The sequence below is a fragment of the Mus musculus genome, chromosome 3, assembly GCF_000001635.26.
Source record: "Mus musculus strain C57BL/6J chromosome 3, GRCm38.p6 C57BL/6J".
NCBI lineage: Eukaryota > Metazoa > Chordata > Mammalia > Rodentia > Muridae > Mus > Mus musculus.
In genome coordinates this window covers 133,059,862-133,080,628 of record NC_000069.6, presented here as the reverse complement: position 1 = coordinate 133,080,628, position 20,767 = coordinate 133,059,862, and the positions used below count along the sequence as shown (strand labels likewise).

The 20,767-nt window shown below is 39.5% G+C and overlaps 1 protein-coding gene across 3 annotated transcripts in view; it reads left to right on the top strand.

The window, feature by feature from the left end:
* The window catches only part of Gstcd (glutathione S-transferase, C-terminal domain containing), a 110,290-nt gene that overhangs the window by 11,411 nt on the left and 78,112 nt on the right, over nucleotides 1-20,767 (top strand). For all 3 annotated transcript variants that reach the window (XR_003954372.1, NM_001356309.1, NM_026231.3), the window contains exons 4-5: nucleotides 8,478-8,729; nucleotides 17,970-18,063. Coding sequence is in view for 2 of the 3 variants with exons in the window: in NM_001356309.1 (NP_001343238.1) it covers nucleotides 8,478-8,729; nucleotides 17,970-18,063 (346 nt within the window). In the remaining variant the exon portion in view is untranslated. The remainder of the gene's footprint in view (nucleotides 1-8,477; nucleotides 8,730-17,969; nucleotides 18,064-20,767) is intronic.

The window sequence follows — 20,767 nt, the reverse complement described above, 5'->3', positions numbered from 1 at the left end:
GGGAGTTTTGTAAGTACTCAGAATACAGTGATGATCAAGGCAGTTAAGATCCCTGACTCCACTGGAGCTAATTTTCTAGTTAGGGAAATGAAGAAATGAACAAGTAAACAAACAAATAATATTTATATAAAATAATGGTAAGTGCTACAGGGAAAATAAGAGTATTTGATTTTTAATTCAAGAAAGCAAAAGACAAATTGGATTCACCTGCATGAAGGTGACTTTAGATCTTCCAGGTGGCCCTATTCATCTCAGGTGATTTGCATTTCATTTTAGATAAATTTAAATGTTATTTACCTGATTGGGATTAATCAAAGTCAAAGTATTTCTAATTGACTGGATTTTTTCCATCTCTAATCAGGTAGGATATCAACTTGACTATTACTGAGTAACTCTGATGTTGCAAAGGAACACTAGGTTTAAAATAGAGCAATTCTGGCTAGTGAGATAGATGGCTTAGCAGATAAATTCGTGTGCCTTGTGCAAGGCAGAAGACAAACTGAATTCCATCCATGGCACCCACAGTGGAAGGAAAGAACAGACTTCTGAAAGCCATCCTGTGACATCTACAAACATGCCTTGGCACATACATGCCTGTGTTGAAACACACTCACTATCACACACAATAATAATAAGTTTAAAAAACTGTTAAGAAACAAGATGAAAATATGTACTTATCCTTTTCTGTTATGTGGTTTTGAGGCAGACTCATCCGTCCTATGTAGCGGAGGATGACTTTGAACTCGTGATCTTCTGCCTGTACCTTCCAAGTGCTGGGGTTACCAGTGTGTACCACTACAGCTCAGTCCGCAGTGAAGGAAGGACTCAAACCTGGGGCTCTATGAATGCTAAGCACGCATTGTCAGCGAAGCTATATCCACAGCCCATTGTTTTAATGACATTTAACATATTTTCCATTATTCCTTTGTATTTTTCCTAATCTGTACTTTTTTTTTCAGGACTTCATCTTTCTTTGTCAAAAGCCTTGATGTTGTTTCTGTCATATTTTCCTCCTGTGAGTCATTTTGAGTGATGGATTCGTCATTTTTAGAGCAGATATGTTGCCAGACTTTTGTGCTGGAGTGAGTGCAGGACATCAGAATCAGGATCAAGTTTGTGATCAGTAATGAAGACATGAATTTGCATTACGAGTGTCAAGCTAAGCCAGGGTCAGGGTAATTAGCCCTGGACTTAAGGTTGGGGCATGAAAGATGAGATAGATTTTGCTAAGTCAAGGTTTGGATGAGTAGAGTGGGGAGGGTTAGAGACATAGGTTTTGCTGAGCAGACGTTGTAAGGGGTCTAGGATAGTGGTGTGCGAGGTGTTGCTATGGACCTGCTCCACTCCTTGCAGTGCGGGGTCCTAAGCCACACAGTTGATTTCCAGTGCTCTGGGACTTTCTCATGGAAGAGGCCTGGCAGCACCCTGTCCTATTCGAACTTGTAAGAGTAATGGATAAAGTACAGAATTCTTAGTCCCACTCCTTTGATTCATTGATTAGACCTCCCCTATTAGGAAGTATATTAAGTATTTGGAAGAAATTGTAATGAATGAACTAAAAAGGAATGAATTGACGTGCAGAGCTCAGAGCCCCACATCTGCTAAGTAAGCTAACTACCACAAGATATATCCCACGCCCTTCTTTTTAATAGGAGTTCTTGTCATTCAATTACAGTTCATGTTCAAATAGAAGGGAAGCTATCATATCCACCTAAAAATAACAGATTAACAGAGTAGAAGAAAAGAAAACATGTCTAATTTTAATGTGTCATAGTTTTGTTTACTTGCAATTGTCATACAAAGTAACAGGTTTCTTTATGGCACTTCCACACATACATTGTCCGTGTTGATCCTCCTTCCACGACGACTCTCCCATTCCCCACCCCCAAACCCTTCCTTCCCATAGTAGTGCCTTCCCACGTTCATGTCACATAGAGCTGCTGGTCCCCTCAACCCTTGCTTTTTCTCTTCTCTTAAAATCTCCTTTTCTGCTCTGTGGTTTTCTTTCTGCTTTCGTGACTCACACTCAGTTTTGTGTGGTCCAGGGAAAGATCTAAGGGTGTTATATTTTCAGTTTCAAATGAGTGAGTTTGTTAAGTCTACAGTAAGTAAATAGAAGAATATGTAGCAAGTAGCAGGCAAGTACACAGATAGCAAAACTCATCAAATCAAGTGCTGAAAACATTCAGCAGAAATGACTGGAAAACCCCTTTGAGGCAGTTAGCCAGGGAGAGTCCGGGGTAGAGCAGAAGGTCTCCTTAGGTAAGGCTTCCAGGTAAAATAACAAATGGAAACAGGGTTGACATCATCATGTATGCTCACAACATCCAGCAGACACTGACTAGGGAAGTCAAGGCAGTCAGCTGAGTTCTCAATTGAGCTTTCTCACCACGGCTGGGTTCCCATGGCTGAATTTTCTGATTCTCTTTCCCACTGTAGGTACTTTTGAGAAAAAATTTTTTTCTTCCAGTAATTTAGATTTTTATTATTTTATAAAGATTTTTAAATTGTGTGTGTGTGTAGGCCTACATATTGGTATGTATATATAGGTATCCATGTCAGAAGAGGGTATTGGATCCCCTAGAGCTTGAGTAACAGACATTCAAATGAGTACAGAGACTTGCCCATTTCTTCTAGATTTTCCAGCTTTTTGGACTATATCTTTCACAGTATTCCCTAATGATCGTCTGGTTTGGAGCAGTGCTGATCATGTTCCTATAGCTCCCTGTTCACCTCTCATTCTGTTGCTGTTGGTCTCTTTCATTTGGCTTGACTAATAGCTTGTCCATCTTGCTACTCCTTATAAGAACCGTATCTTAATGTGGTCATTCCTGTATGTGTGCTTTGAGCCTCCATTCTGTTATGTCCTGCCCTCATCTTACAACTTCTTGCCATCTAGTGCATTTTAGCTTGGCTTCCTCTGTTTCTAAACCCTAGAGTTGGATGCTTGAGTAGGCAAGATTTCTCTCATTTTTGTAGCTGTAAACTTTCCTTGTAGGGAAATCTCAAGAAACTCTGGCAAAATGTGATATATATTTTCTTTGATTTTAGAAAATTTTTAATATCTTCCAGATTTCCTCAACGATCCTGTTTATTCGAATGTGTACCATTCAGTCTCCAACTCTTCCTGTAGTTTCTGAGATTTCTTTTGTAGTTGCTTTCCAGTTTTATTTCTCTGTGGTCTGATACTTTTTTTTTCCTTTTTTTTTTTTTTTTTTTTTTTTAAATTTATGAGCTCTTGCTTTGTGGCCTATAATGGGATCAATTTAAGAGTAGTTTCCATGCACCTCTCGGAAGAATGTGTGTTCCTTATTTGTTAGATGGAATATTTTATAGTTCTCTGTTGAAACCAGTTTATACTGCGGTATAGTTTAGCTTTCATGTTCCTTTGCTGATTTTTAGTTTGGAAATAAAGGTGAGAGTTAAAGTCTGCTGCCGCCATTGCATCAGTACCTTAGTGCCCATTTGTGCTCTTCGTCGTGAAACTGAAAACTCTGATTCAGTGCTAAAGTACTTAAGATTCTTACATCTTCTTGATGGACTAGTCCCTTGGTTACGATGTACTTGTTCTCCTATCTCTTCTGTTAAGCTTTGCTTTGAAGTCTGCATTATCAGACAGGAAAGTCCTCACGCCAGCTTGCTCACAGCTCATTTGCTTGGTCAGTTGAGCCCCATCCTTTGACTCAGTGTCTGGCCATTTTTGCCATCTAAGTGTGTTTCTTGCAAAAAGAAAGAAAAAGAGAAAACACATACTATTTTTTTTTAATCTAATCAGTCCGCATCTTCTTAGTAGGTGAATCCGTTTGCAAATAAAGTCATCGTTGAGAGAGAATTATTAGTTCCTTGGTTCGTTCTTCCCATTGGTTGGGTTATCGTTACCTGTATTCTTTTCTCCTGCTCAGACTCAGTCAGCTGTGTTCAACGCAGTTGATGTCTTGTTCTTTGATCTCCTCTGGCCGTATTGCCTCGTGGGAACTTGCCTTTCTTTCTCTTCCGTGTAAGTTTAAGCTTGCACAGAGCTGCTGTGGTGGCCATGATTTGCCTCACTTGGTGCTTTCCTTGGACTGCTTTCATTTCTCCATCCATTCCAAAAGCTAAGATTGCTCTTTACGGAGCTCCTGGTTGACAGTTCTCTCCTTTCAGGGCTTGACCTGGATCATTGCCTGCTTCATTCCCTGGCTTGTAGAGCTGCTCCTGATTCTGATGCTTCTGCCCCTCTGTGAGTTGGTGTTTCCCCTGTAGGCGTTGGTATTGTTTCGTTGCTTTGCATTTGCGGGAATCTTGACTGAGCTGTTACACAGAGATTCTTTTCTGGTCACTACTATTAAGGAATTCTAGCTGCCTCCTGATTTGATGGCTGTCGCCTTCTCTGTGTTTAAGAAATCTGTTACAGTTTTATTGAACGAATTGTCTATGCATTTATATTTTATCTCAGAGCCTTTTATCTTTACTCTTGGGTTTGTTCTCATTATATATCTTGGAAGCTTTGGTCATATTTACACATCAGAATTTATCATTGTCCTGATATGTCTTCTGTCCCTGAAATTAAACATTTGTTTTCTCATTTGGTCTTGTTGATTGGGGGGGGGGGGGGGCGGGCGCGGGGGGGGGGGGGGTAGAGGAGGAAGAGGAGGAGGAGTAGTGTGTGTGTGTGTGTGTGTGTGTGTGTGGTATCTTCCTGGGAGCATGTGAGTAGATATGTGCATGTGTGTAGGAGTGTAGAGGCTAAATAGTGGCATTGGGTTCTTCCTCAGTCACTGTACTTTTTTCGAGACAGTCTCCAAGCCTGACCCTTAGTGAGATTTGGCTTGTCAAACAGGAAGCTCCACGGTCTGTCCTCGCAGTGCTGGGGTTCCAGGCACGCACTGCTGTGCCCGGTGTTAGACATGGCATTGAGGAACTGAACTTGGGTCCTCCTGCTAGTGGAGCAAGTACTTCACCCACGAACTAACCATCGTCGCTCTAGTCCCTGGTAAAGTTCTCTACGGTTTGTGGGTTTTAGGAGTTTTTTTCGGGGGAGGTTGTGTTTTATGAATTGACCCTTTCATTTTGAGAATTTGTTTGGTTCTTGTTTATAGTCTCAGTTTTCTTGCTGATTTTTTTTCTCTTTTGTCTTTAGATTTCTTCTCCATTTCATGCACTTTGCTTACTTTCTTGTCTGGGTCCTGAACTGACTTTCTTCCCTTGTTCATCTGCTTTTTTTGTGTTGTCTGCATGGTCCCTGACCCTTCTAAATGTGGGACTCTGATGTCCTTTGACATTTCAGTGCTCTCACTACCTTTGGTTCTCATTATTTGGGAGTTGTGAGTTTATGAAAGAGTGGGATTATTTTTCTGTGTTTTAACTTCAATTCTCTTAACACCTAGTTTATTTCCAGGCAGTTAAGGATTTTATAAAGAAGTATAAATTTTTTGGCTCCCACAGTGTCTTATAGATAGCATTTTTTAAACATTTTAATCTAATTCAAAATGAATAATACATTTTATAAGGTATTGAGGACTAGCACACATTTTCCTCAAGTCTCATGAATTATTTATCCGTGGAAATTTCCATTGATTCAGATTATGATTGACTAGGAGACCTTGGAAAACAAAATCAGAATATGGATAAAATATAGGCGCAGAGGCTGCCATAGCTACCTTTTTCCAGTCTTAATAAATATTTTTATTATATTATAAAAATCTTTTTATTTTTTTTAAATTTTTGCTTCCGTGGAATCTCCTCCTTAACCCATCAAGCATGTTCATTGTTAGTATGTACTTACATTATTTTCTAATAAAATGTAAAGTATGATGGTATACTATAGGGATGATAACTTTTACTAAAGAAAAGCAAGTTTAGATAGTTATTAATCAAAATGGGGCTGTAAGCTCTATTCTCTATTTCTCTACTAAGCTGAAAAATTTCCTTTACTACTAAAAATACCATGACTGTGGATACTTTATCGGCATAAAATTGTGATAAATTTAAATTATTACACAATTTGCTTAAAGCTCAACTTACTGCTTTTTCCATTAAACAGTTGGAGATATTTATAAGTATATATTAACATGTTTGGTTTTCATATAGCACTGTCCATTTAGCTTTCTATACTTAGTATATTGAGACCCTCCTGGATGTAATGAAAGCCAGAGACAATGGAATGTATTGTTAGCCATGATTTATAGTTGAAAATGTGTGCAAATTAGAAGGTGATTAGAGAGAGGATTAAACTATGACCAGCAATGGGATGAACTTAATACAAGCTGTAAATAAGCTGTGAGTGTTTTCACATGTGTATAACAGTATCACTGGGCTGTAAGGAACTAACAAGCTGTCTTTCCAAGTAGTTTCTCTTGCACCACATCCTCACCCTCTCTTGTGTTGTGTTTTGGAATTTTGTTATTCTAATACCTATGTAGAGGTGCCATCTTAATTTTCAATTGCCTAATGATATATGACGATTAGTATTTTTATGTTTTTTATAATCATATACAACTTTTAGGGTAAGGTATCTATTTAGAAATTTGTCCATTTTGTAGTTTAGCTGTTTCTTTCTTTATTGTAAGTTTATTCTAATGCTTACAATTTTTCCCACACCGTGTGTTTTGATCATACTCTGTACTCCCCCGACTTCTTCCTGAACTTTTCTGTTTCCAACCTCCCCAACTTCATTTTTTAATCTATCAAAAAAAAATCAAAACAAATTTAAAAAACATCAAACAAACTAACAATACAAAACAAATAAGCAAAAAGCACACAAAACCCATGAAACCCTCTTGGTGTTGGTCTACCGTTCCTGGTCCTGGGACTTGTCCGGAGTGTGTTTGGTATACCTCTACCAGTCACTCTGGGAAATAGCATCTTGGTTAGAAGGGGGGATATTGTGCTCACTTTTTCTTCTCTGTGCTGGGATTACATCTGGCTTGATTTGTGCTGATCTTGAATATGAATACATATCCTCTCACAGGCTCTGTGACTCATAAGCATCAGCACTGTCATTTCTAAAAACAATGCTGTCTCCTTGGAGTCACCTACAACTTCTGCCTGTTACCATATTTCCACCTCCTGCCTGCCCAGATCCCTGAACCTTGAGGGGAGGGGTTTGATAAAGACATCCTATTTAGGGCTGACTGCTCCAAAGTCTCACTCTCTGCCATTGTCCTGTAGTGAGTGTCTGTGTTAATTACCACCTACTACAAAAAGAAACTTCTCTAGTGATGGCTTGTTGTTGCATTAATATACGGGTATAGCAGTATGTCATTAGTCATTGTTTTATTGCTATGTTCCTGGAGTGAGCCTTACGTCCAATTTTTACAAGTTGTTGGATGTTCCCATGACACGATTGTACTGGTGTATTCTGTAAGCAGGTTACTGTTGTTCGTAGCTGGGTGATTGATGTTGGTGACCTTTCCCCTCTGGTAGCATTCAGAGTATGTCCCAGCACCAAGAGTGCCAGCCGGTAGACACGAAGCATCAAGTTAGGCACCAGCTCCATCTTTCTGTGCTTGATGGCATTCGTAATGTCTTCAGCAATATCACAGTAGTGAAGAGTAAAGCCGTAGAAGACACTTCCACAGAAGATATGCAAATGACAAATACGAGGTATTCACTGTCATTAATCATAAGGAAAGGAAAAAGAACATTATTATGAAGAACTAATATTATGAATGCCTAGAATGTTATGGCAATGAGAAATGTTGGCAAGAGAAAAACTGGGGGCCAGCACAGTGGCTCGGTAGGAGAAAGCATTTGCTGTGTAGGAAAAAGGAGTAGCCACGCCAGCCTGATGACCTGTGTTTATCTCCAGATTTCAGTTGAAAGGAAACACTCATGAGGGTTGTTCTCTGACTTCCACACATCTGCCGTGGGTAACAAGCAAATGCCTGTACTCAAACACATGTAATCACACACAAAGAGTAACAATAAACAGAAATTAAAACTGGAGGATTTGGAATCTTCACAATGGGAATCTAAGGTGGTACAAGTACCGTAGAGAATGATTGAATAGTTTTAACCTACCAGTTCAGTTCCTGATAGGCAATACCTAGAAACATGCCAGTGTCCCTCAACTACTGAATTACCAGTTACATAGTTACAGTGGTTCCTCACCATGAATATTAATAAAGGAAGCAAAGTACTTAATGAGCTTAGCTATATGAGTGAGTGTTGGCGACATAATGCTAAATGGAAAAGCACAAATACTTCTTACGATTTTATTAACTTGTATAAGAAGCATCGTTATAAACTTGGAAAAGAGATCACTGGCTACCTGCAACTAGTTGTGAGCCCAGAAGTTTACTGCAAACTGTTACAGCGTTGTGGTGTCCTAGAACTGGATTGTGATGGTACTTGCACAGTTATTTGACTTTCCCAAAGTTCATTTGAATTGTACCTTTGAGATGTGTAAGTTTTATGATATGTGATACTTCATTAACATTGACATAAAAATCATATTATATATTTCTAAAATACCCCCCCCCCTTTTTTTTAAACAGGTAATTATCTGCAAGAAATTTTCAGAGAAGCTGGAACAGTTTCCACTACTAACCTCTTGGTATCAGAGGATTCAGGAAGTGCCAAAAGTCAAAACAGCAGCTTCCAAGTGTGGGATCTACTTTCTGTATTTACCAGAATTGCTGAACTCTGCAAGGAAACAGCCTGTGAATTCTGATGAAGTAGCAGCTGTAGATGAGCAAAGTGACCCTTTATTTATAGGAGGACCAAGACCGACTATGACCAAGTTGATGGTATTTACCTTGTTTTATTACAGTTTTCTTTAAAAAAAAAATCCCTTTGAGCATACTTTCCCAACTAATAAATCATCTTCTGGCATCATCGATTATGCATCTTATTTATAGCTAGTCAGGTCTTTATTTACCAAATAATGTTTCTGCTAGTCTTGTTTTCAAGTCAAAATACATAGTTTAAAGTAGTACTTTTTTAAAAAATAAATAAATAAATATTCATGGTGTGAACCAAAATGGACATCCTATCTGGTCATTTTGACCTAAATTTCCTGTGTTACAGAACTTTGATTTCTGTCTTTATTTTGGTTATTTATTTAGTTACTGTTTCTTGGTCTGGTTTATTCTGATGAACATGATGGTCTCCATTCCATCCATTTTCATATAAGTGTCATGCTTTCATTTTTTTTTTAACTTAAATTTTTTGAGATTTCATATATGAGTATTGTATTTACATCATTCCTGCCTTCCCTGTCTCTTCTCCAGTTGTGTGTGTGTGTGTGTGTGTGTGTGTGTGTTACTCCAGCTCTCAAATTCATGGCCTTTAATCTTGTTGTGCATACATGCATACACACACACACACACACACACACATACACACAAAACAAAACTCCACTGAATCCATTTAATGTTGCTTATATGTGTATGTGTTTAGGGATGTCCACTTGGGTTGGATAACGTATCAGGAGACTTGTTCCTGGGGAGATGGTTTCTCTCTCAGCAGCCATAACTACCTGTAGGCTTTCTTCTAGTGATAGGGCCTATCTGTGGTTGGCTTGTCAATTGATTGTCATTATGCAGGTCTTGTTTTGGTAATCAAATTGTTTTGACTTCACAGATACAGCCTCCTTGCCATATATAGAAAACGCTATCTTGAAGAAAATATACTAGCTCCTACATTTTACAATCTTCCTGCTCCTCCTTCAGTGCTCCCTGAGCCTTAGGCATTACATTGGAGTTGTATCAACCAGGATTGGATTTCTGCAATAGTCTTCAAATGCTACAAAAAGAAGCTTTTTTTTTGATTAGGGGTGAGGTTACCCTGATGTGTGGTTTTTAAGGTTAAGTAAGTATTTAGAATTCACATGAGCAGTAAGGTTCTCCTGTAGCATTCATGACCTCAGTTTACTGCTTACAGTGCTAGGCATGGGTTCTCTACCATCGAGCAGACCCTAAGTCCAATTAGGTAGGTGTTGGGTAACCACAAGCTGAATACGCTGCTATTGCGTTTGTGCGTATCTTTCAGGCAGGCCATCTTTGTGCTTCGTGCCTCTACAGCTGAGTAGAACCGTTGGTGACTTCTCCCTCACAGTTTGCATGGTTCCTACACAGATACTGTTAAAGCTAGTTCTCAAGGAGGAGGCTTCTGCGTTAGTTCTAGTTTAGCTCCTCCAAATCCTGGGTCTGAAGTGTGTGATGTCTTCAACAGTCTGGTCTTGCCTTTAAGTTCTGGGAGGTGGCCAAGGATTGCAATGGCAGGAGCCTGTGTTGTGGGGAGATTGGTGATTTAAAGGTAAATAGAAAAATACCTCAATTTACTTTCCAAAGTGTGTATACTTGAGGAAGGTACATTTTGTTGTAGTATCTCAATATGGTGTATTTTTTAAAGACCATAAAGTGGGAATGAGGTTGAAAATGAGTAGAAACAAAGTCAGAGTAAAGGCCATAGAAAGGAGAAGAGTGACCTCAGACAGACCTGTTGTTTAATTTTCTACATCTGTAATTACATCTGTATCCCTAGTAACAATGATTGTTCTTCTTTTGGTAACCAAATTCAATGAGTTTTCATAAAGGAAAGTAATCTCATGAGTAACTGTTATAGTTAAAGGTGAATTACCAGCAGTTCTTACTGTTTTACTTGCCTTGATATATTTTGTTTTCTCTTGCGAGTGATGGAAGTTCATAGTGTTTTCCACTCTGGCCTCCTTACTTGTGGGTTCAGGTGATCCTCCTGCCTTGGACTTTGTAGTGCTAAGACTTAAAGATGTACACAGCATCCCTGGCTATAAATTTTCCTTCAAATAGGTTTCCTGTAGATGATAATATCTGCACAGTGGTCACTTAATGTTGTGGGATGTGGACTCACATTCTGTGATTAGAGAAATACATACATCTATGGTTGCCATGCCACTGTCTATAGATTGAATAAATGTCAGCTTTTGGTGAGTTTGTTGTTGGTTCGTTGGTTGGTTTGAGATGGATAGCATCATAACTCAGGCTGGCCTACAACTATTGATCCTCTTGCTTTCACTTCCCAAGGGCTGGAGTAAAGCAGCGTTTCACTACACCTGGCTTTAAATGAACAAAGTATGACATAGGAAAGAACCTAACAGACACATTTTTTTTTCCATTTTTTATTAGGTATGTAGCTCATTTACATTTCCAATGCTATACCAAAAGTCCCCCATATCCACCCACCCCCACTCCCCTGCCCACCCACTCCCCCTTTTTGGCCCTGGTGTTCCCCTGTACTGGGGCATATAAAGTTTGCAAGTCCAATGGGCCTCTCTTTCCAGTGATGGCCGACTAGGCCATCTTTTGATATATATGCAGCTAGAGTCAAGAGCTCCGGGGTACTGGTTAGTTCATAATGTTGTTCCACCTATAGGGTTGCAGATCCCTTTAGCTCCTTGGCTACTTTCTCTAGCTCCTCCATTGGGAGCCCTATGATCCATCCATTAGCTGACTGTGAGCATCCACTTCTGTGTTTGCTAGGCCCCGGCATAGTCTCACAAGAGACAGCTACATCTGGGTCCTTTCAATAAAATCTTGCTAGTGTATGCAATGGTGTCAGCGTTTGGATGCTGATTATGGGGTGGATCCCTGGATATGGCAGTCTCTACATGGTCCATCCTTTCATCTCAGCTCCAAACTTTGTCTCTGTAACTCCTTCCATGGGTGTTTTGTTCCCAAATCTAAGGAGGGGCATAGTGTCCACACTTCAGTCTTCATTCTTCTTGAGTTTCATGTGTTTAGCAAATTTTATCTTATATCTTGGGTATCCTAGGTTTGGGGCTAATATCCACTTATCAGTGAGTACATATTGTGTGAGTTTCTTTGTGAATGTGTTACCTCACTCAGGATGATGCCCTCCAGGTCCATCCATTTGGCTAGGAATTTCATAAATTCATTCTTTTTAATAGCTGAGTAGTACTCCATTGTGTAGATGTACCACATTTTCTGTATCCATTCCTCTGTTGAGGGGCATCTAGGTTCTTTCCAGCTTCTCGCTATTATAAATAAGGCTGCTATGAACATAGTGGAGCATGTGTCCTTCTTACCAGTTGGGGCATCTTCCGGATATATGCCCAGGAGAGGTATTGCTGGATCCTCCGGTAGTACTATGTCCAATTTTCTGAGGAACTGCCAGACTGATTTCCAGAGTGGTTGTACAAGATTACAATCCCACCAACAATGGAGGAGTGTTCCTCTTTCTCCACATCCACGCCAGCATCTGCTGTCACCTGAATTTTTGATCTTAGCCATTCTGACTGGTGTGAGGTGGAATCTCAGGGTTGTTTTGATTTGCATTTCCCTGATGATTAAGGATGTTGAACATTTTTTCAGGTGCTTCTCTGCCATTCGGTATTCCTCAGGTGAGAATTCTTTGTTCAGTTCTGAGCCCCATTTTTTAATGGGGTTATTTGATTTTCTGAAGTCCACCTTCTTGAGTTCTTTATATATGTTGGATATTAGTCCCCAATCTGATTTAGGATAGGTAAAGATCCTTTCCCAATCTGTTGGTGGTCTTTTTGTCTTATTGACGGTGTCTTTTGCCTTGCAGAAACTTCGGAGTTTCATTAGGTCCCATTTGTCAATTCTCGATCTTACAGCACAAGCCATTGCTGTTCTGTTCAGGAATTTTTCCCCTGTGCCCATATCTTCAAGGCTTTTCCCCACTTTCTCCTCTATAAGTTTCAGTGTCTCTGGTTTTATGTGAAGTTCCTTGATCCACTTAGATTTGACCTTAGTACAAGGAGATAAGTATGGATCGATTCGCATTCTTCTACACGATAACAACCAGTTGTGCCAGCACCAATTGTTGAAAATGCTGTCTTTCTTCCACTGGATGGTTTTAGCTCCCTTGTAGAAGATCAAGTGACCATAGGTGTGTGGGTTCATTTCTGGGTCTTCAATTCTATTCCATTGGTCTACTTGTCTGTCTCTATACCAGTACCGTGCAGTTTTTATCACAATTGCTCTGTAGTAAAGCTTTAGGTCTGGCATGGTGATTCCGCCAGAAGTTCTTTTATCCTTGAGAAGACTTTTTGCTATCCTAGGTTTTTTGTTATTCCAGACGAATTTGCAAATTGCTCCTTCCAATTCGTTGAAGAATTGAGTTGGAATTTTGATGGGGATTGCATTGAATCTGTAGATTGCTTTTGGCAAGATAGCCATTTTTACAATGTTGATCCTGCCAATCCATGAGCATGGGAGATCTTTCCATCTTCTGAGATCTTCCTTAATTTCTTTCTTCAGAGATTTGAAGTTTTTATCATACAGATCTTTCACTTCCTTAGTTAGAGTCACGCCAAGATATTTTATATTATTTGTGACTATTGAGAAGGGTGTTGTTTCCCTAATTTCTTTCTCAGCCTGTTTATTCTTTGTATAGAGAAAGGCCATTGACTTGTTTGAGTTTATTTTATATCCAGCTACTTCACCGAAGTTTTTTTTAATCAGGTTTAGGAGTTCTCTGGTAGAATTTTTAGGGTCACTTATATATACTATCATATCATCTGCAAAAAGTGATATTTTGACTTCCTCTTTTCTAATTTGTATCCCCTTGATCTCCTTTTGTTGTCGAATTGCTCTGGCCAATACTTCAAGTACTATGTTGAAAAGGTAGGGAGAAAGTGGGCAGCCTTGTCTAGTCCCTGATTTTAGTGGGATTGCTTCCAGCTTCTCTCCATTTACTTTGATGTTGGCTACTGGTTTGCTGTAGATTGCTTTTATCATGTTTAGGTATGGGCCTTGAATTCCTGATCTTTCCAACACTTTTATCATGAATGGGTGTTGGATCTTGTCAAATGCTTTTTCTGCATCTAACGAGATGATCATGTGGTTTTTGTCTTTGAGTTTGTTTATATAATGGATTACATTGATGGATTTTCGTATATTAAACCATCCCTGCATCCCTGGAATAAAACCTACTTGGTCAGGATGGATGATTGCTTTAATGTGTTCTTGGATTCGGTTAGCGAGAATTTTATTGAGGATTTTTGCATCGATATTCATAAGAGAAATTGGTCTGAAGTTCTCTATCTTTGTTGGGTCTTTCTGTGGTTTAGGTATCAGAGTAATAGTGGCTTCATAAAATGAGTTGGGTAGAGTACCTTCTACTTCTATTTTGTGAAATAGTTTGTGCAGAACTGGAATTAGATCTTCTTTGAAGGTCTGATAGAACTCTGCACTAAACCCATCTGGTCCTGGGCTTTTTTTGGTTGGGAGACTATTAATAACTGCTTCTATTTCTTTAGGTGATATGGGACTGTTTAGATGATCAACTTGATCCTGATTCAACTTTGGTACCTGGTATCTGTCCAGAAATTTGTCCATTTTGTCCAGGTTTTCCAGTTTTGTTGCGTATAGCCTTTTGTAGAAGGATCTGATGGTGTTTTGGATTTCTTCAGGATCTGTTGTTATGTCTACCTTTTCATTTCTGATTTTGTTAATTAGGATTTTGTCCCTGTGCCCTTTAGTGAGTCTAGCTAAGGGTTTATCTATCTTGTTGATTTTCTCAAAGAACCAACTCCTCGTTTGGTTAATTCTTTGAATAGTTCTTTTTGTTTCCACTTGGTTGATTTCACCCCTGAGTTTGATTATTTCCTGCCGTCTACTCCTCTTGGGTGAATTTGCTTCCTTTTTTTCTAGGGCTTTTAGATGTGTTGTCAAGCTGCTAGTATGTGCTGTCTCCCGTTTCTTCTTGGAGGCACTCAGCGCTATGAGTTTCCCTCTTAGAAATGCTTTCATTGTGTCCCATAGGTTTGGGTACGTTGTGGCTTCATTTTCATTAAACTCTAAAAAGTCTTTAATTTCTTTCTTTATTCCTTCCTTGACCAAGGTATCATTGAGAAGAGTGTTATTCAGTTTCCACGTGAATGTTGGCTTTCCATTATTTATGTTGTTATTGAAGATCAGTCTTAGGCATGGTGGTCTGATAGGATACATGGGACAATTTCAATATTTTTGTATCTATTGAGGCCTGTTTTGTGACCAATTATATGGTCAATTTTGGAGAAGGTCCCGTGAGGTGCTGAGAAGAAGGTATATCCTTTTGTTTTAGGATAAAATGTTCTGTAGATATCTGTCAGGTCCATTTGTTTCATAACTTCTGTTAGTTTCACTGTGTCCCTGTTTAGTTTCTGTTTCCACGATCTGTCCTTTGAAGAAAGTGGTGTGTTGAAGTCTCCCACTATTATTGTGTGAGGTGCAATGTATGCTTTGAGCTTTACTAAAGTGTCTCTAATGAATGTGGCTGCCCTTGCATTTGGTGCGTAGATATTCAGAATTGAGAGTTCCTCTTGGAGGATTTTACCTTTGATGAGTATGAAATGTCCCTCCTTGTCTTTTTTGATAACTTTGGGTTGGAAGTCGATTTTATCCGATATTAAAATGGCTACTCCAGCTTGTTTCTTCAGTCCATTTGCTTGGAAAATTGTTTTCCAGCCTTTCACTCTGAGGTAGTGTCTGTCTTTTTCCCTGAGATGGGTTTCCTGTAAGCAGCAGAATGTTGGGTCCTGTTTGTGTAGCCAGTCTGTTAGTCTATATGTCTTTTTATTGGGGAATTGAGTCCATTGATATTAAGAGATATTAAGGAAAAGTAATTGTTGCTTCCTTTTATTTTTGTTGTTAGAGTTGGCATTCTGTTCTTGTGGCTGTCTTCTTTTTGGTTTGTTGAATGATTACTTTCTTGGTTGTTCTAGGGCGTGATTTCTGTCCTTGTATTGTTTCTTTTCTGTTATTATCCTTTGAAGGGCTGGATTTGTGGAAAGATATTGTGTGAATTTGGTTTTGTCGTGGAATACTTTGGTTTCTCCATCTATGGTAATTGAGAGTTTGGCCGGGTATAGTAGCCTGGGCTGGCATTTGTGTTCTCTTAGTGTCTGTATAACATCTGTCCAGGCTCTTCTGGCTTTCATAGTCTCTGGTGAAAAGTCTGGTGTAATTCTGATAGGCCTTCCTTTATATGTTACTTGACCTTTCTCCCTTACTGCTTTTAATATTCTATCTTTATTTAGTGCATTTGTTGTTCTGATTATTATGTGTCGGGAGGAATTTCTTTTCTGGTCCAGTCTATTTGGAGTTCTGTAGGCTTCTTGTATGATCATGGACATCTCTTTTTTTATGTTTGGGAAGTTTTCTTCAATTATTTTGTTGAAGATATTAGCTGGCCCTTTAAGTTGAAAATCTTCATTCTCATCAATTCCTATTATCCGTAGGTTTGGTCTTCTCATTGTGTCCTGGATTACCTGGATGTTTTGAGTTAGGATCCTTTTGCATTTTGTATTTTCTTTGACTGTTGTGTCGATGTTCTCTATGGAATCTTCTGCACCTGAGATTCTCTCTTCCATTTCTTGTATTCTGTTGCTGATGCTCGCATCTATGGTTCCAGATCTCTTTCCTAGGGTTTCTATCTCCAGCGTTGCCTCGCTTTGGGTTTTCTTTATTGTGTCTACTTCCCCTTTTAGTTCTAGTATGGTTTTGTTCATTTCCATCACCTGTTTGGATGTGTTTTCCTGTTTTTCTTTAATGATTTCTACCTGTTTGGCTGTGTTTTCCTGCTTTTCTTTAAGGGCCTGTAACTCTTTAGCAGTGCTCTCCTGTAATTCTTTAAGTGACTTATGAAAGTCCTTCTTGATGTCCTCTATCATCATCATGAGAAATGTTTTTAAATCTGGGTCTAGATTTTCAGTTGTGTTGGGGTGCCCAGGGCTAGGTGGGGTGGGAGTGCTGCGTTCTGATGATGGTGAGTGGTCTTGATTTCTGTTAGTCGGATTCTTATGTTTGCCTTTCGCCATCTGGTAATCTCTGAAGCTAGCTGTTTTAGTTGTCACTGTTAAGAGCTTGTTCTTCAGGTGACTCTGTTAGCCTCTATAAGCAGACTTGGAGGGTAGCACTCTCCTTAGTTTCAGTGGGCAGAGTATTCTCTGCAGGCAAGCTCTCTTCTTGCAGGGCAGGTACCCAGATATCTGGTGTTCGAACCAGACTCCTGGCAGAAGTTGTGTTCCACTCACTAGAGGTCTTAGGATCTCGTGTGGAATCCTGTGTGGGCCCTTGCGGGTGTCAGGCGACTCCGCTGGCAAGGTAGCCCGGGGCTCGAGTGGAGCGGAAGGGGTTTGTGCCCCAGATCAAGCCCGGGTAGCCTGCTTCCCTATGTACCGCAGTCTCAGGTTCCGCGCGATTGGATTGGGGCAGGCGCTGTGTTCCACTCACCAGAGGTCTTAGGATCCCGTGGGGAGTCCCGTGTGGGCCCTTGCGGGTGTTGGGCAAGACTCTGCTGGCAAGGTAGCCCGGGGCTCGACCTAACAGACACATTTAATGAAATAAAAAACAATTCTTTAAGTTTTTTGAATCAAATAGAGATACTACCATCAGATAAACTGATAGGGTGATGTGTGAGTTATGTTAGCAGGTTTTAGGTACAGTAAATGTAGCTTGCAGTTTAAATAGATGGTTTTCATGTATAAAGAGAGACATTCATGAACAGTGGAAAGTCAGAATTTTTAATAGTTTATGAATATATTTTGATAAAATTTTATTTTCAAGTGACTTTTTGCTATTACAGCATTTATTTTATGCATATAGTACTTTGCCTGCATGTCTATGTAAGTACCACAGGATTGCCTGGTACTAGAGGAGATCAGAAGACATTGAATTCCCTGGAACTAGTGTTGTTAACAATGGTGAGCGACCACGTGTGCTGAGAACCACCCCCAGGTCCTCTGCAAGAGTAACAAATGTTCTTAACTCCTGGGCTGCCTCTCCAGCCCCTGCCTTGGATGTTTATTGGCTGATTACTTGTAAATGTTCTCAGCATTACTTTTATTGCCACAATTAAAAGATAATAGCAATGTGCTGATTTTAAAATGGCATTTTCTATTTTTTATAACATTTTGCATTTTTTATATCACTAAATATTTTGGTGCACATGTGATTACTTTTAATTGCCTTTGTCAGTGTAGAAAAATAGAAAACAGGGCTTTATCAGTTCACTAACCTGGAACCTCCTTCCTTCTCTAGGAAAAAGGCATTGAAGCCATGTTTTCTCCGCACCCTTGTCCTGCTTGGACCCTTGACTGGAGCAGTCTTCCTGCTGCCGTCAGCCCGAAGGAAGGTGAGCTTTGCTTTGCTTGTTGATGTAAGGTTTGTGTTCAGTGTGATTATTCCCTTCAGAGCCATCTTCCCATACTTGAAATGTCTCTTTGGCTGTATTTGATATTTTAGTAACAAAGCTAATATCCAATGCATACTCGTTTTAATTTTAGAGTTTCATATCACTCAGATTTGTTGCATTCCATGTTTCCTACACTAACTTCATGAAATTCAACCCCCTCCATAATGACATATTTTAAATCAAATGTTAAGTTTTACTTTTTAGAATATACAAATGACATCATAACTACAATTCCATTTATCAAATGTAATAAAAGTTAAGAAAATCCCTTCATCATCTAGCAATTTATAATTCTTTCCTCAACCATCCAAAGTCTTATTTTAAACAAAGTGCTCTTTTCTGCTTGGTGTTTATCTGAACAACTATATCTTATTACCCTCAGTTATACTTGCTTTGTTTTAAATAAACCTTTTCATGGTCATATTTCAGTTTCCTGATTTTATGATTTTTATGTTGGATACTTTTTCCTAGTAGTTGATACTCAGTGGGGTTCTAATTCTGCCATTCATTTCTTCTGGTGAGTGCACTCCTAATTACTTCCTTTCCTGCAGATTTTGTAACAGTGTGAGTTCAGTTTGGTGACACTTTCATCTGTGCTTCTTGACAGTTTGGGGTTAAGGGCAATCGCACAGAAAGCCTTTCTCGTTCTTCGTTAAAGCCTCTCCAAATGTAGAACTGAAGACCACTGTCCTTAGCTTCTCAGCTTGTACGTCTGTCTGTCTCTCTGTTCTTGTAGATGAGATCTTCTTCTTTTGTTGTTGTTTGGACTTTTGTATGTGCTTCACAGGATCGCAGCGTTTGAAGGGTTTTGCCTTTCTGTGGTTGTGGTTGTTCCAGCTCTGCAGGGACAGCCAAGGACAGCCTTCTCCATCTTCCTCTTCCACTGCGGGCCTCTAAGGCAGCCGCAGCCTCGGGCAGCCGCGTGCTAATTCAAGGCTGTGGCACCGGTTCTCAGCCTTCGTCCTCTTACAAGATGATGGGTTTTCCTTACTTTCAGAAGCGATGGAAGGGAGCTTGATTTTTAAATATCATTTAAAGTGCTTTTTTTAGGTGGAAATATTTTAGCATAGGTCAAAGATTTATTTCTTCAATTATTTTCTTGTACTTTAATTTTATTTTGCTGCAAAAAAATAAGTTTTAAAAAATACTTCATTACTTCTCTGAGAATTCCATTCAAGGCATTTTGATCATATTCAATCCCGTCCTCCAAGTTTTTCCAGATCCCCTCCCCCATGGCCTGCACATTCAACACTGTATTTTTTTTTAAACCCATCAAAAATAATTTATGCTTCCCAAATAATTTGGTTGTATAGCCGCCTTCTGGCACGGGCTGCACACTTAGAGAAAACGGACTCTTCCTCTCTCAACAGCTCAAGTAGTTCCTTGGCTAGGGTGGGACTTGACGCCCAGCTCCTCCCTCCATACTGGGATTTGGTCTTTCTTGGGCTTGCACAAGTCTTGTGCTTCCTGTCACAACTGCTATGAGTTCATATGTGTAGCTGCCCCATCACACATGTGCAAGGAGACACAGTTTTCTCGCAATCATTACTGCCTCTGGCTCTTGCCTTCTTTCCACCCTCTCAGCAATGTATGAGTCTAGAGAGGAGGAACTGAGGTATTTGTGTTCCATGGGACACATCCCACATTCTCTTATTCTCTGCATTGTGGCCAGTTATGGATCACTACTTAATCGTCTAGTTAGAAGAGACAGATGTAGTTTTAGAAAGGGTCAAATGAGAGTAGTTGAACAGGAAGGTTAAACTGGGTGGAGGAGGAGAAAGCAGAGGTGCAGAGAATAAGAGAATGCAGAATGTTCAGCCCCATGGAACAGGTGCACCTGATGTTCACACGATCAGAAGAGGATACCAGATCCCTCGCTCAGTTGTCAGCCGCTGTATGTGTGCTGGGATCTGAACCTGGGTCCTCTGTAAGAGCAGCAAGCTCTTACATGTATGTATATATACCACATACATACATGCAGGCAAAACACATAAAATCAATCTTAAAAATTAAATTAAAACAAAGGCCAGAGCCAGGAATGTATTCTTCCCATTGGGAGTTGTTAGCTAGTGAGATCTCAGACCCAAAACATGACAACCTATTGCCAATGCTATTGATTACCGTCCAGAACTTGACAGTAAGACTCTGTTGCTGAGACACTGCATACTTGAGTCACAAAACATGGAGACATGGAGCTATTGCTGACCTAGAAACCTCATTCCTATTTGCATCCTTTGTATTGGGTCGCCTAGTTTTTATAAATACTGTAAAAAATAAGAAGATTGCACAGCAGATCACGCTGGGTTACTCAGAAACCAGTCGTTGACTGGTGCCTACAAAGGTTTCACTCTTGATAAACAGAGTTGTCTGCTATCTTAGATATGATGTTTTCTACTTCATTGTTTGAACTATATGACAAGTTGATGGCTACTGTAAGAACCACTCTATTTTATGTCTTACTAACAAAGGCTGTGTTCATCCTTAGAGTCAGTTCTCAGCCTCTCCAATCTACCAGTCTCTACTCTAACCTGTTTTTCTCCTTATATCTTGTACCATCACCTTTTGATTTCACTTTTAAATCTATGTTAATTATCTCTTTATCCTCAGTTTTACTTTTCAACCAGTATAAATACCAGTATAAATT